General features: G+C 36.8%; 1 protein-coding gene across 5 annotated transcripts in view; it reads left to right on the top strand.

Annotated features, from left to right (window-relative positions):
* The first annotated feature begins 1,645 nt into the window (after window positions 1–1,645).
* The window catches only part of LOC140155288 (SEC14-like protein 4), a 35,403-nt gene continuing 19,227 nt past the window's right edge, over window positions 1,646–17,821 (top strand). Inside the window, exons 1-7 of one of the 5 annotated variants that reach the window (XM_072178064.1) lie at window positions 1,646–1,934; window positions 2,577–2,701; window positions 3,208–3,277; window positions 3,534–3,577; window positions 4,537–4,599; window positions 5,137–5,230; window positions 6,168–6,262. In XM_072178064.1, coding sequence (XP_072034165.1) covers window positions 2,648–2,701; window positions 3,208–3,277; window positions 3,534–3,577; window positions 4,537–4,599; window positions 5,137–5,230; window positions 6,168–6,262 — 420 coding nt within the window. In that variant the 5' untranslated portion in view covers window positions 1,646–1,934; window positions 2,577–2,647. Of the gene's footprint in view, window positions 2,016–2,576; window positions 2,702–3,207; window positions 3,278–3,533; window positions 3,578–4,536; window positions 4,600–5,136; window positions 5,231–6,167; window positions 6,263–17,821 lie in introns of all 5 variants that reach the window. The other 4 variants (XM_072178063.1, XM_072178062.1, XM_072178061.1 and 1 more) reach the window with 4 other exon arrangements.

Here is a 17,821-nt window from a genome sequence, read left to right as displayed (position 1 = left end):
TTGCTAGCTTGTTTGCAGTTATATTTAGTTTGTATGTGATTTCGTTTTGGATTTCATGCTGATGTAAGATATATTTTGTGTTTTGTTGTTGCCAATTTCTTTGTAGCATGTATGTAATTCAGCCTTTTGGCTGCCATATGCATTGTTGTAATAAACCTTGAATAATAATAATAATAATAATAATAATAATAATAGTAACACTATCTGGGCATAGGCATATCACTACTAGGCCTATCTGTATAACATAATCCCAGTCACCTAACTGTCTACTGCTGATAGCATTGCTGCTGCCTGACCGTGACGTTGACATTGACAACATAATTAGCGGCTATGATGAACTCGCGTGATTGAGGATTACAAGATAGTACACTAGGATAATCACGAACATCAGGCGAACATTGGAAAAAATAACTCATTAAATGTCGAGTTATAAGGCCAAAAAAAAAGGTTCGTCTCAAAGCTTGCGCGCGCGTTTGTAAAATCCCACGATTTGACAAAAAACAAATGCGGAAATTTTTTTTATTTCAAAAAAAAAAAATTTTTTATAGTTTTTTCAAAAAAATCGGCGAAAATCAGACTTTTTTCTCAAAATACCATGAAAAAAAGTAGGGAATAAAAAAAAAAAAATCGCATTTCGCATTTGTTTTTAAATTTCTCGTGAGCTTGAGACAAACCTTTTTTTTTTTTTGGCCTAAGGGTTATGAAAACGTTTAAATCACAGTACAACAATGTTTTTAAAATGTTGTTAAAATTATATTGTAAATTTTTTGTAAACATTTTCTGCCAAATATTTCGTCAATGTTCGAATATTTTGCAATAAGTTTTCAAAAAATGTTTTTGAATGTTATGAGAATGTTTTATACCCTTTATATTTTGGCATTGTCATAGATGTGCTAACATAGCCTGCTAGTGGTTCAGCCGAAATTTTAAGACAAAATAATTAAGGCATTTAAATGGCACATGTAATTTATATACTGACAGTAGGCCTATATAGATTACCTAGCTTCAACTTCGTCAATACTGCTGTCGTTTTTTTGGCCAATTTCAGAAACATCAAATGACAATGTGAATGACTAATATCCTTCACTTTTAAGCAATTTATAAACAATTTTTAATTTTTACACTTGCGCTGGGATCACTGAATGGATCTTTAACCTTTGCTGCGAATAATGTCGAAAACTTTTTGTGTTTGCAGGGTTCATTAAGCTATTATTTTCATTAAGCTCACTGAACACCAGTACCCCCTCCCCTCACTGCGACTGCTGCCGATAACCGCTCACTGCTGATGATAGGCCCCTATGTTGTTAACATACATGTACATCAGCCAAACGCATAATTGTATACCCAATGTTATGAATTTTTGTCCTAAATTAATTTCGCGTTCCCGTTATCCAGTGTTGAGTACGGGGTTGAGAATTGTACTGTACCAAGTTTTTTGTGGAATAAACTTAAAGAATTTAGTCAAACTGTATAACAACACCATATAGTAATTTGGTGGTCGTATTTTTATGTAGATATGATTTGCTATGAAAATATGAGTTGCAAAGAATGCGGCGAGTGTATATTTTATCGCACTATGATCGTACCACCTGATCACAGCCACTGAGAAATAAGAAAGCATGAATCAATATTATATATAGCTCGAGGTCAGAGGTCTGTGTTATTTATAGACCTGAAAGACCTATATCATGCCTATATTTATACAATGAATACATGAATGATAAAAGAATGGAAGATCAGTGCAGCCTTGTATGAATTATTTTTGTGAAATGGGCTTTCAAGTAAATACGAAAAAGCACTTGATTCGCATCATATTCTGTCATCAGTATTACATAGTAGGCCTGACTTACAGGAAACCATTAAGCAACTAATGTGTACATGTATTACAGGCACACAAGCAATACTGATCAGCTGACTTACCAGAGATTCACTGAGTAGTGAGTAAGCTTATAATACGTTTAGTTAGTATACGTCTGCTACGTATCATGCATGTATAGATTGTCGAATATGTAAGTGTAAGTATAATTTATGTAATGTTCTATTTCTTTTTGCTGTGTAGAATAGATAGATTACGATGGGGAACTCGTATCAGTTTTAAATAGGGCCTATATATGCTATATAGTTACATTGTAATATGTTTATCATTTGAAGACAGATTTTTTTATATTTATTGATACATCTTCCGAGGTTTTTAGACAATAACTTGGGATTATTAGAGTATTAGGGCAGAGGAGTATCTTTTTAATTTTTCATGACAAGCATTCAGTGTCAAGGACACTCAAATTGAAAGACTTGTTGAATAGCTCGATGCTTGTTGCTTGTTGCTCGTGACAAAAGAATGTCAAAGATCATAAAACAAAAATTTTGTGTTTTCTCATAGACTCTATGGTTTTCTGCTCCCCTAAATAAAACGACTGGGTTTAATAGCATGGACAAGGCAAGGGCCTTGTTTATTTGGAACTATTTATGAAGATGATGATGATGATGAAGATTGAAGATGATGAAGATTGAAGATGATGATGAAGATGACGATGATGATCGATAACATAATTTAACATAGTTTCCAATGATATCAGGTAGGCCTATTGGACCGTGAGCGTCAACATCATCCGTTTTCTGAACAACTCGGCATTTAATCATTGACAGAATGAGCGGCCGATTAGGCAACTTGAGTTTACATCAGCAGCAACAGCTACAGCAGGTGAGATTCAATCAACCAACCAACCAATATTGCAACAGAAATTATACAAAGACAAGAAATCCAAGAATTGAAAAAGCAAAGTGCATATTATACCATACAGGCTGTATCAAAGTGTTTATTCCCATCAGTTTTTTGGTGTTTATTGTCAAGCCTGCTTCTTCAAAATGACGATATGGATCTTCTGGCAGGATTGATAGTTTTAAGACCTTTCATAACATTCATAAATAAGGTAGCTCCTATGTTGCATTTTTATGTGGCAGTCTTGTCCATATAAATCACTGGAAACTGATGGGTACAATCATTTTGACACACCCTAGCTGTACACAACAAACAAACAAACACCAACATTAAAACATTCATCAATCAATCAATCAATCAATCAATTAATCAATCGATCCATCCATCCATCCATCAATCAATCAATCAATCAATCAATTAATTTGTAGTGCATTGTTTATGTAGTGTGGACTGAACTAATGATTGTTTTCTTTACTGTTACATAATAGTTTAAGGAACTTTTACATGATGTTTTGGAGACTCATCACGAAGATGCGGTGTTGCTGCAGTTTTTGCGAGGTTAGAAATAAATAATATACTTCTGTAAACATACATGTCGGAACTTTGAAATGCGATTGGAATTTTAAACAGTTATAAACATTTGCATTCTGTATCCAAAATATACCACTAAAGTATAAATAGGTCTATGCTTAACCATTTTCATGTTTTAAACGTACTTGCATCATGGAAATAGTAGATAAGATTATCTACTACCGGTATTTCCATGCTTACATCGACATTGTTAATCTTCCTTTTTGGTTTTATTAATTTATAGCGAGGAATTTCGACACGAAGAAATCATCGGATATGTTTCGCAAGGTAGGGCCAACAAACCAAATGATTAATAATAATCAAATATGACATTATACGCATGCGTGACCAAATTGTTTTCAAACACCCCCTAAACGAGTTTTACCCTACGAGCAAATTTAGCCCCTTAATAAGGTAATTTAATATAGAATTTAACTCCTAATGAGTTTTTTGGCTAATAAAAAAGAAAAAATGTACCCTTTTCGGACTCGTAATTTACCAAAAATGTGAAAAGGTACCCTAAACAAGTTGTTCAGTTTCAGAAAACTACCCTTATTCTTGAAAATCAGTGTTTTTTAGACCCTAAATGCGTCACTCGCGTAACTCGCCTAACTCGCCTTGCCTAAAAAAAAACACCCCTTTTCCTTGTTTTTTGGTCACGCATGCGTACAGACCAATTATGTGAGTGGCCCCCGGGATAATAATAAAGACAGGAACGAAACAAATTTCGTTAGGAAGGGACGGAGGGAGGGGGGGGGGAGGGAAGCAAGCTAGTTTCATTTCTTCAAAAGGTCATTCACATGCGCATTAATGCACATTTCATAATAAATGGAAAATGGAAATATCGAAGAACCCCCTGTACACCAGTAATAGAAGTATCTAAAACTTGTCGAAACCGGTGATTGGTCAATCCACGGAGGGACTCCACCGTTTATCGTTGAAGGTGTACGGGGTGATTCCTCTTCAGCGATTTGGTATATGGGTGGGTTTTCAGTGAAGACCAATGCGCCGCACGATTAGGCACATTTGGGCAATTTGGGTGCTGTTTGAGTGTATTTTGGTGAAAATTTGGTATACTGATGGGATGCAAAATCAGCAAAAAGTTGGTATAGGCTAGAGAAAGCCAGTGTCCGAAAGTCTGCGTGGCACATCCCCGTACAAATGTTTTTAAAGAACACCGGGATAAATCCTATACGAAAAAAAAAAAGAAGATTATAAAGTACCTTGCATTCATTTTGTATCATCAGAATTTAGAATGGCAAAGGAGGTGGAAAGTAGACGCTGTACTACAAGATTACACACCGCCTAAGGTGAGAACAATGTATGATCCTTTTATTTTTAGTTATTATCATTATTTTCTGTCTTTTTGCGACCGTTTTTTCCTCTGAGCATTGACATATTATATCCAACGTGATTATTTTTAAAAACTTAGACAAATAAACATTAGATAACATATAGGCCTACATGAATAATTAGGAGTCAAGTTAGCTCAATCGATAGGCGTTCGACTATGATGCGAGAGGTTGCGGGTTCGAACCCTCGCGGTAGTTTAGTATGCTCTCCGGCGTGGAAAAATTGAGTTAGCTTGAAATTCCTCTGGACAATGAACTTAGTTGTCTCGTTGTAACCCGTACAAAACTCGGGGAGCTAATTCTGGTTGCGAAGGTCCATTGTGGAATGTCTAGGGTGTGCGCTCTTGAAGCTGCAAAGTCTCCGAGTTATTGTTAAATGGTTTATTAAAGTGTGCTGAGGCTTGTGGATCAACGTCTAGGCGCTGTCCCGGGGGCGCTGTACCTAGCCTGTGTGTATAGCACACTATAAATAACTGCGCTTTTTTAATTTGCAAGGTTCTAGATATGTACTATGGAGGCGGCATTGTAGGATATGATAAAGATGGAGATCCCGTTCTTCTGGATCCAGCTGGACATCGGGATTGGAAAGGTATTTTATTCACCATGTCAAAATAATTAGGAAATACAAAAAAGAAAAATGATATTCGAGCTAGGAACTACACGTATAATGAAGTTTGTTTCGAAATATATAGGCCTATACAGTGTATTAATGACAACACGGGGAATTGAGCGTAGGTCTATAGTGCGGGAATTAAGGGTAGGCCTAGACCTACAATGCAGAATAATTAAGAAGAAATGTTTACTCACATGTTCTCATATCATGCAATTGTCATACTTTCTTAACCCGCTCGGCCATATGCATATATCAAATTTTGAGCACAGGGGCGTACCGAGGCCACCGAGCCCCGGTGGGGGGTCAAATCGTCCTACTGACCGGCTACACTATGTATGCTGACTTTATCGGGACAAACGCGCGCAAAAATGGGCAATTTTAACGTTAACATTGGTCAAAATTAAGACAATGGCCTAAAATTGGGCCAAAGGAAGATGAACATTACAACTTTTGGTCATTTTTTTCTCATAATTGACCTTTTCGGTAAATCCCATAAGCCTTTGCGAGTACACCTGAGAAATCGTCATTTCGCGTCACGCCGATGCGCACATCGTTTATCGAACATCGTTACTGCGCATTGCAAGTCGCCGTGACGTCAAATGACGAGTTCTCAGGTGTACTCGCAAAGGGTTATGGGATTTACCGAAAAGGTCAATTTCGAGCCGGGCAACCATGGGGAGACGACCAGTTGCCACTGTCGCCCGGTCAGTACGCGCCTCTGTTTGAACACAATTGATAGTCAGTGAAAAAAATGGTTTCTTGTTTCAATTAATCCACCTCTCTTAATTTGAAATATCGCATTGACCTTCAACCTTTAAGCTCTAATAGTAGCTATCATCTATCTGGTAGCTATACTTATTTTGTTTTCACATAAGGAAGAACTAAAAGTTAGGGTCCTATGTGTTACTTCCAGGTTTGTTGTACTCAGTTAAAGGGAGTGATCTTATGCGGCATAGCATTTGGAACATGGAAAAAATCAAGGTGGTGCTTGAGGAACAATCTAAAAAGGTATGTTCAAATGGTTACATTTGCTAGTAAATTAGCTGCATAATTCATAATTCATAATAATTATGTTACAAACACCAACATTAGCAGTGTTATCAATGCCAACATCGGAAGTAAATAGTTTTGGTTATCAATGCCAGTATCAGCGGTAGGTAGCTATGCCAATGACAACATCAGCAGTAGATAGCTATGTCATCAATGCCAACATCAGCAGTAGATGGCTATGTCATCAATGCCAACATCAGCAGTAGATAGCTATGTCATCAATGCCAACATCAGATAGCCATGTTAATCAATGTTAACATCAGAAGTAGACTAGATAGCTATGTCATCAATGTCTATATCAGCAGTAGATAGCTATGTTATATCAATTTCAACATCAGAGCTATGTCATCAATGCTAACATCAGCAGTATATAGCTATGTTATCAATGCCACCACCAGCAGTAGATAGCTATGTCATCAATGCCACCACCAGCAGTAGATATCTATGTCATCAATGCCAACATCAGCAGTATATAGCTATGTTATCAATGCCAACATCAGCAGTAGATAGCTATGTCATCAATACCAACATCAGCGTAGATATAGCTAAATTATATATGTCATCAATGTCAAAATCATACCAGCAGTATATACCTATTAAAAAAACAAAAAAATAATATTGTCGTGTTATATAAACGGTATAAATAACGTTCCAAAAACTTTTTGAAAATGTTTAAAAAGATGTTTTTATGACTTTTATTTAACCCTACTTTTGAATATTGTTAAAATGTTTTGAACAAAGCCAAAACGTGTTTATAACACGTCAATAACGTTTTTGTTTTTGCTGTTATCAATGCCACCATCAGCAGTATAATATTTATGTCACAAATGCTGACATTATTTATAGTATAGTAGAGTCATTAATGTCAACATAGATTATAATCAATGTCAACATCACCAGTATATGCCTATAATAGATTGTTATGTCATCAATGGCAACGTCAGCAGTAGAAAGCTAATGCCAACATCAGTGTTACCATTTTGTTCAGATCTTACTAGATATTGCATTAAATTTTCATTCGTAAAGAATGTCGCCAATGTTTGGTTATTCCATTTAAATGGACTTCCTTAGGAAGCACTTTACGTAAAGCTAGGCCTATTTAATTTTCACATTGTGTTATGTAAATCATTGAACACTATTTTAGCTTTCATCTGAGAGCAAATAAACGACATTACGTATGTTTATATGTTGCCAAAAGGAAAATGAAAACAAAATATTCTTTTGTCCAAGACTGTAGCAGTGGCTATGAAATTGTTATCAATGTCTTTTCAAAACTTCCTAGCCCCCCTTGAAGTCTAATGGTGCGTCCCTAAGGCCGCGAAGCGACACGCGACACGGGCGGCGATTATGTTACACATGGGTGTGTGACGTGTGCCGTGTATGTACCCCCTCAAAAGTTGGATTTTTTTTTAAATAAAGAACTATAAAGCCCTAATTAAAGCCAATAATTTTGGTGCATTTCTGCAATATTATTGCCATTAGGCATATTGTTTTATACAAACAAAGGGTGAACAGATGTGCAAACCAGACGCCAAAGCGGCCGCCGCATCTCTGATATTTACTTGATAAAAATTAACATGTATTGGCCTATGGTTTTGACACATCTTTTGCACTCAAATAACATTATATTAAGTGGTTGAGTAGCGACTGCTGATCTTACGATCAACCCGGCTTTGCGGCAAGAGTGTACTCACTTAAGTGCAATTTTCCCTTCACCCTTTCTCTCTCTTCTTTCGCCTTTGTCCATTGCTTTTCCTTTCACTTATCTTTTCACCGTGGATAGCTATGTTATCAATGCCAACATCAGCAGTAGATAGCTATGTTATCAATGCCAACATCAGCAGTAGATAGCTATGTTATCAATGCCAACATCAGCAGTAGTAGATACAGCGGCGTAGCTGGGATTTTTTCCAAGGGGGGGGGGGGGCCTGTATGGGGCGGGGGCCCAAATCCACTAAATTTCCCTGCACTTGGGGGGGGGGGGGGGCGGGGGCCCAAATAGACAATTTTTGCCAGGCTTATTGATAATAATCGTATGGTATTGCATATCGTATGGATTCTCCATCTCTCTGCCCCTCTTCTCCCTCTCTCCCCTCTCTCTCCTGGCACTAGGGCGGGGCCCAAATAGGCAAATTTTGCCAGGGGGGGCAATTGCCCCCCTGCCCCCCGGCAGCTACGCCACTGAGTAGATAGCTATGTTTTCAATGCCAACATCAGCAGTAGATAGCTATGTCATCAATGCCAACATTGGCAGTAGATAGCTATGTCATCAATGCCAACATTGGCAGTAGATAGCTATGTCATCAATGCCAACATTGGCAGTAGATAGCTATGTTATCAATGCCAACATCAGCAGTAGATAGCTATGTCATCAATGCCAACATCACCAGTAGATGGCTATGTCATCAATGCCAATATCAGCAGTAAATAGCTATGTTATCAATGCCAACATCAGCAGTAGATGGCTATGTCATCAATGCCAATATCAGCAGTAGATGGCTATGTCATCAATGCCAATATCAGCAGTATATAGCTATGTCATCAATGCCAACATCAGCAGTAGATAGCTATGTTATCAATGCCACCACCAGCAGTAGATAGCTATGTTATCAATGCCAACATCAGCAGTAGATAGCTATGTTATCAATGCCAACATCAGCAGTAGATAGCTATGTTATCAATGCCACCACCAGCAGTAGATATGTCATCAATGCTAACATCAGCAGTATATAGCTATGTTATCAATGCCACCACCAGCAGTAGATAGCTATGTTATCAATGCCACCACCACCAGTAGATAGCTATGTCATCAATGCCAACATCAGCAGTATATAGCTATGTTATCAATGTCAACATCAGCAGTATATAGCTATGTTATCAATGCCACCACCAGCAGTAGATAGCTTATCAATGTCAACATCAGCAGTAAATAGCTGTTATCAATGTCAACATCAGCAGTAGATAGTCATGTTACCAATGCCAACATCAGCAGTGGATAGCTATGTTATCAATGCCAACATCAGCAGTAGATAGCTATGTCATCAATGCCACCACCAACAGTAGATAGCTATGTTATCAATGTCAATATCAACAGTATATAGCTATGTTATCAATGCCACCACCAGCAGTAGATAGCTATGTTATCAATGCCAACATCAGCAGTAGATAGCTATGTCATCAATGCCAACATCACCAGTAGATGGCTATGTCATCAATGCCAATATCAGCAGTAAATAGCTATGTTATCAATGCCAACATCAGCAGTAGATGGCTATGTCATCAATGCCAATATCAGCAGTAGATGGCTATGTCATCAATGCCAATATCAGCAGTATATAGCTATGTCATCAATGCCAACATCAGCAGTAGATAGCTATGTCATCAATGCCAATATCAGCAGTAGATAGCTACCGTAAACGTTCGCCTAATGGCGCTTTTGGATTCTTAGAAATGTGAGAGCGCCATCCTTGTAAAATCTCAACAGCATTAAGGATACGTGTATGTTAAATTGAGCAACCTGGACATAATGCCTCAGAAAAATATCGTGACATGACCCAATACTTTAGGTCACTAGGTTAGTTGCTAGAGCAGCAAATGTTTTGGGGTTTCTTCAGGTATTCTTTCTCAAAGTGCCATTGGACTTAATTTGTAAATCGATTAATACGTTATACCTAACTTATTTTGGTAAATCTTTTTATAACATTGTAATTTCTTCATATTTTTTAATATTCTTCAGTTCAAAATTACACCCTTCTATTGTCTGACCCGTTAGCTCAGTCGGTAGAGGGTGCCTTGAATGGTGAATGATACTTGTTCGAATCTTGATTTCTGCTCCCACTTTTATGTGAAGAAGGGTCAAGAAATGTTTTTGGATTTTGTCCCCATTTTACGAACGAGTATTGTGAATTTTTTTTAAATTTAATTTTAATTTTCTTATTTTTTAAAAAGATAAATAGGCACTGCGAACAAACGGCAACAAAAACCGTCGACAAAATTTGCTCCACCTGCTACCTAGCAATGCGTGATATATTCCACTACATTTAACAGTTAAATGACCTTTAAAAAATAGAACGGCCTCAATGTTTCAAATTGTGTAACTACATTACTTTATTCATTTATGCATTATAAATGATCAGCTATTTTTTTCTTTTCTTAAAAGGATCGAACCCAAGTAGATCAGACCATTGATCATCAGACCACGAAGTAGTTACGTAACTCCGTGATGGTATCGGAACCAAGCACTGTTTGTATGGCGATCATTACGATCACGCTATTTTGGTATGCCTTTTTTGCACACCACATTTCGCCAAAATACATTCTAGAAACGCTTGCTGTTAGAATAAGAAAAATTTTAATGCTAATTTATTGCACATTCTAGGGAAGCGTGGTTACCTTTTAAAATAACCGAGTGAGAGGGTTTTCAAGAAAAAATTTTTCCTGTCAAAACTGAAGCATCCTCTGTATAAAAGAAAATATGAATATTAACTGCACATCATATATAACGATTCGTGATACCCAATTATGGCGCATTTGATGCCGTTTAAGAGGCAGAGAATTTTATTTCAATTTTATATACGCCAAAAAATTTTTTTAATTGAGCAAGAATAAGGATAGAAAAAACGTTGAAAATCCTATGTGAATATTACATTAGACCCGGCAAAAGATTACTGTTTCGTTTTTATGGTAATCTAATCTTTTATTTCCTGAAAAAACATTTGGGGTCTAAAATGGAATTTTTATGTAATTGATAAAAACATCGAACGTGTATACAAGAAAAATGGTAGGTTCCTCTATAGTATTTTACTGACCATGGAAATGTACTGACACCGTGAGAGCACGTGTCAAAATCGATATCATGTATTGTCCATATAGACGCGCATTTATCATGTTTATGGTCGGATTAACAACAATTGAGCGCTATTAATACACATTAATGTATTTAGGCAAATAAAATTCCAAAATATGGTACGTTTTCTGCTTTTGCTTGTCACGTGGTATGCCTATATTGAAGTTGCGATTATATCTTCAAATAAGTTTCAAATGAATTCCATGAAGACAAGTGGTCGAGTGGTCTAAGGCGCTAGGCTCATAGAGCATTATAAGCGGCGCCGTGAGTTCGAACCCCTCTGCCAAATTTTAAAGGAAGCAAAATTTAAATTTTACTTTTTTAAATTTCATATTGAGGAAATGTGACTGGGAGAATTTATGTATGGCGTGGAGTGGTGTGCCTTTTTTTTTTTTGATTCTTTCGATCGTGGTTCATTACTTAAGCGCGTGATCCCGTTGACATAGTAACATTACGTAACTTCAATACCGGGCTTCGATACTGAATAGTTGTTGAGTGCACATAATATGGAAAGCCATTAGGGTATGGTGTGCCTTCCAAAGCGCCTTATTGTGTTGTGGAATCCTAGCCAGTATTCAATGATAGCCTTGCGTTTATCGATTGGCTCCAAACAAAGGATTTGAACCGGTTTACAGGAATAGCCCCCATAGTGCAGTCCATTCAATCAAATGTTGTCATCAACCTATTTGATCGTAGTGCGTTTTGTTATGTGTGTGAGACGAACTGTCGCGGTAGATGCAATCATGCTTTTGTTGAATGCATTTGAGTAGTATTTACGGGATGATACGTCATATGCACAGCCTCTATTCAGTTGGTCGTTGTATGATTTTGTTCGTTCACTCATTATATCATTTGAAGACTGAGCCTATTATGATACATCCTCCGTGGAACAGTTTCAAACAAATATAGCTAGGGATTATTGGGGCAGAGGTTATCTTTTGAATCCTCTTAGAGGGCTATCATTTTTTTCGAAAGGGGGGTCCCAAATTTACAAAAAGTCTGCGTCAATAAAATTGCGCACCCCCTATTTCGGCAACAAAAATTTTATGATCCCAAACCCCAAAATGGTATTGAAATCAGTCTTTTTGAATAAAACAACACACTTTCTATGGTCATCGTGTGACTCCCTAATTTTGGTCATAAAACATTTGATGACCCCATCCTATTATTCTTTCCAAGACTTTATGACCCCCGTATATTTGGGACCCCCCCCTTTCGAATAAAATGATATACCTCTTATGACCACTGATGCATAGGCAAGGACACTCACGCGAATTGAAAGACTTGTCGCACGCGACAGTTCGTCTCACACACATAACAAAATGCTTATACAATCAAATAGGTTCATTACAACATTTGATTGAATGGATTGAGTTACTCTAAAATGAAACATGAAAAAAAGACAATACAAGATAAAATAATAAAATCATATAAACAATGTTAAAGATAAAATCAAGAAAATAGAAAATAAAATTTCCTCAAATCAGAAAAAAAAACATTGACAGACATCTGTCAGAAATTACTGCATGAGATTCGAACCATCTTCTCCACAAGTTATCTTTATCCTCGCACTATAGTCTAATGCTCTGCTCGCTGGGCCACAACGTATCAGGTGAATGATTACCGCATTATCATGAACAAGTTTGTTCGATCTTGTTCATAATTGTATGTGTCGATAGGTTTCACCCTTTAACTACACGTACCCTTAATGCTCAGTGATAATAGTCGGCTTTTACAGGGATGGCGCTCTCTCATTTCCATGAACTCCAGAGCGCCATTAGGCGAACGTTTACGGTATGTTATCAATGCCAACATCAGCAGTAGATAGCTATGTCATCAATGCCAACATCACCAGTAGATGGCTATGTCATCAATGCCAATATCAGCAGTAAATAGCTATGTTATCAATGCCAACATCAGCAGTAGATGGCTATGTCATCAATGCCAATATCAGCAGTAGATGGCTATGTCATCAATGCCAATATCAGCAGTATATAGCTATGTCATCAATGCCAACATCAGCAGTAGATAGCTATGTTATCAATGCCACCACCAGCAGTAGATAGCTATGTTATCAATGCCAACATCAGCAGTAGATAGCTATGTTATCAATGCCAACATCAGCAGTAGATAGCTATGTTATCAATGCCAACATCAGCAGTAGATAGCTATGTTATCAATGCCACCACCAGCAGTAGATATGTCATCAATGCTAACATCAGCAGTATATAGCTATGTTATCAATGCCACCACCAGCAGTAGATAGCTATGTTATCAATGCCACCACCACCAGTAGATAGCTATGTCATCAATGCCAACATCAGCAGTATATAGCTATGTTATCAATGTCAACATCAGCAGTATATAGCTATGTTATCAATGCCACCACCAGCAGTAGATAGCTATGTTATCAATGTCAACATCAGCAGTAAATAGCTGTTATCAATGTCAACATCAGCAGTAGATAGTCATGTTACCAATGCCAACATCAGCAGTGGATAGCTATGTTATCAATGCCAACATCAGCAGTAGATAGCTATGTCATCAATGCCACCACCAGCAGTAGATAGCTATGTCATCAATGTCAACATCAGCAGTAGATAGCTATGTTATCAATGCCAACATCACCAGTAGATAGCTATGTTATCAATGCCAATATCAGCAGTAGATAGCTATGTCATCAATGCCAACATCAGCAGTAGATAGTCATGTTACCAATGCCAACATCATCAGTAGATAGCTATGTTATCAATGCCACCACCAGCAGTAGATAGATATGTCATCAATGCCAACATCAGCAGTATATAGCTATGTTATCAATGTCAACATCAGCAGTATATAGCTATGTTATCAATGCCACCACCAGCAGTAGATAGCTATGTTATCAATGTCAACATCAGCAGTAAATAGCTGTTATCAATGTCAACATCAGCAGTAGATAGTCATGTTACCAATGCCAACATCAGCAGTGGATAGCTATGTCATCAATGCCACCACCAGCAGTAGATAGCTATGTCATCAATGCCAACATCAGCAGTAGATAGCTATGTTATCAATGCCAACATCACCAGTGGATAGCTATGTCATCAATGCCAACATCAGCAGTAGATAGTCATGTTACCAATGCCAACATCATCAGTAGATAGCTATGTTATCAATGCCAACATCACCAGTAGATAGCTATGTTATCAATGTCAACATCAACAGTATATAGCTATGTTATCAATGCCACCACCAGCAGTAGATAGCTATTTTATCAATGCCAACATCAGCAGTAGATAGCTATGTTATCAATGCCAACATCAGCAGTAGATAGCTATGTCATCAATGCCAACATCACCAGTAGATGGCTATGTCATCAATGCCAATATCAGCAGTAAATAGCTATGTTATCAATGCCAACATCAGCAGTAGATGGCTATGTCATCAATGCCAATATCAGCAGTAGATGGCTATGTCATCAATGCCAATATCAGCAGTATATAGCTATGTCATCAATGCCAACATCAGCAGTAGATAGCTATGTTATCAATGCCACCACCAGCAGTAGATAGCTATGTTATCAATGCCAACATCAGCAGTAGATAGCTATGTTATCAATGCCACCACCAGCAGTAGATATGTCATCAATGCTAACATCAGCAGTATATAGCTATGTTATCAATGCCACCACCAGCAGTAGATAGCTATGTTATCAATGCCACCACCAGCAGTAGATAGCTATGTCATCAATGCCAACATCAGCAGTATATAGCTATGTTATCAATGTCAACATCAGCAGTATATAGCTATGTTATCAATGCCAACAGCAGTAGATAGCTATGTTATCAATGCCAACATCAGCAGTATATAGCTATGTTATCAATGTCAACATCAGCAGTAGATAGCTATGTTATCAATGCCAACAGCAGTAGATAGCTATGTTATCAATGCCAACATCATCAGTAGATAGCTATGTTATCATTGCCAACATCAGCAGTAGATAGCTATGTCATCAATGTCAACATCAGCAGTAGATAGCTATGTTATCAATACCAACATCAGCAGTAGATAGCTATGTTCTCAATGTCAACATCAGCAGTAAATAGCTATGTTATCAATGTCAACATCAGCAGTAGATAGCTATGTCATCAATGCCAACATCAGCAGTAGATAGCTATGTTATCAATGTCAACATCAGCAGTAAATAGCTATGTTATCAATGTCAACATCAGCAGTAGATAGTCATGTTACCAATGCCAACACCATCAGTAGATAGCTATGTTATCAATGCCGCCACCAGCAGTAGATAGCTACCCAGCAAACACACAAAACGTTTTAAAAACGTTTTAAATAAGTTATATTTTGGCTTTTGGTTTAGGTAAAACGTTTTAATAACATTAAAATGTCGGGTTATATAAAGGTCATGATAACGTTTTAAAACGTTTTGTATGAAAACACACTACAACAATATTTTTCTAATGTTTTCAAAAAATGTTATTTTAAACTATTTTTGCAAACATTGTTGCCAAATATTTTGTCAATACCTAAATAACATTATGTTAAAATATTTTAACCCAGCAAACACAGAAATGTTCTTAAAATGTTTTTTCAAAACCTTTTAATAACATTTAAATGTCGGGTTATATAAAGGTCATCAAAACGTTTTTTTAACGTTATTGCAAATATTTTGGGCAAACATTTTTCGCAAAATATTTTTTCAACTCCCAAAATAACATTCTGTTTAGAATGTTTTGTATCAAGTTTTCAAGAATGTTTTTGGAATGTTATTAAAACGTTTTTATACCTTTTATATAACCTGACATTTAAACGTTTTCTGTAAAACATTTTTGTTTGCTGAGCAGTAGATTATCAAAAAATGTTTTGTAAGGTTATAAAAACGTTTTATACTCTTAATATACCCTTTATATAACCCGACATTTAAACGTTTTCTGACAACCTTTTATAACCTTTTGCGAATAATGTCGAAAACGTTTTATGTTTGCTGGGTATGTCATCAATGCCAACATCACCAGTAGATAGCTATGTCATCAATGCCAACATCAGCAGTAGATAGCTATGTCATCAATGCCAACATCAGCAGTAGATAGTCATGTTACCAATGCCAACGTCAGCAGTAGATAGCTATGTCATCAATGCCAACATCAGCAGTAGATAGCTATGTCATCAATGCCAACATCAGCAGTATCAATGCCAACATCAGCAGTAGATAGCTATGTCATCAATGCTAACATCAGCAGGCGATAGCTGTGTCATCAATGCCACCACCAGCAGTAGATAGCTGCATGTCATCAATGCCAACATCAGCAGTATATAGCTATGTTATCAATGTCACCACCAGCAGTAGATAGCTGTGTCATCAATGCCACCACCAGCAGTAGATGGCTATGTCATCAATGCCAACATCAGCAGTAGATAGCCATATGTTACCAGTATCCCGGTAGATAGTTATGTCACCAACACCGACATTAGCAGTATAGATATTTATTTTTACAACTAATTTGACAATAAATATTTGTCACGCCTTTAAAAAGACAACAGCATGTATTGTATATGTTTATAGAACCTCATAATAATAATTAAGTCAAATTTACCAGTTCATATCTATGCCATAAGTTTATATAATTTGGTATATTTCACAGTAATATATACCAAATTATATAAACGTTAGTTAATTTTACTAATTACTTTTTTTTACATAATTTGGTAAATAAGCCCTACACTGTTCTGGAGTAACATTTACATAATTATAATAAGCCTCTATACGCACATAGCGTTCTGTTTTCTCTGTGTTTAACGTTCTGTAAACATTTCTCTGCGTTTTTTTATCTTTTGACATAGTATGTCAGGCAAAATGCCTTTTATTCACATTAAATACACTATAAATATTATAACAACAAAAGTTATTGCACTGCACATAATCCATTTATAGTAGATGTTATAAAACAAATTTACATACATGTATATAATAAGAAAATCAGTTTATGATTGTTTGATAGAAAACTGATACACGCTATTAAGGGGCAAGTTGACTATGTACGTCAGTCTGACCTGCAAATAAATCTTGTTGTTTGAAAATAACTCTCAACTTCTCTTCCTCCTCCTCTCAGTCTTATTTTTATTCCTCTCCTTCTCCTTCTCTTCCTCCCCTACTGTTCCGTCCACATATTATGACAACATCAACGATATCCGTGATGGTAAATTTAATAATTGTCAAGACTTGACAAACACTCACGTTGACTTCATGTCAACGTCGCGTGTGGACGTACCATGTGAGTAGTGTATCATGCGTAGCTTTTATCCAATTTTTACGTAATTTTGTTATCGCGTGCAGCGTTCATATGGTTCAGTACTCGTAAAAACACGTGTGAAATCAACACGTTGGAGGCTACATCCAGAGTTCCTTATTTGTTTAAACGATCACTATCCAGGCGCTAATCCTCCATTTATGCGGAGACACGCATGAGTCCTGATTAGACCGGGCTGTGCAAATGACGCAGTCGCAATTGCTAAAATCGGTCGTTCAAAGCATCCTGGCCTACTCCTTGTGTATGAAAAGGTCAAATTGAATTGATAACATCCCAGCAAACACAAAACGTTTTCGATATCATTCGCAAAAGGTTAGAAAAAATTGCCAGAAAACATTTAAATGTCGGGTTATATAAAGAACA

Source organism: Amphiura filiformis, chromosome 6 (genome assembly GCF_039555335.1).
Source record: "Amphiura filiformis chromosome 6, Afil_fr2py, whole genome shotgun sequence".
Taxonomy (NCBI): Eukaryota; Metazoa; Echinodermata; class Ophiuroidea; order Amphilepidida; family Amphiuridae; genus Amphiura; species Amphiura filiformis.
Note: the sequence above shows the minus strand (reverse complement) of the source record. Positions and strands in the feature narration are given on the sequence as shown.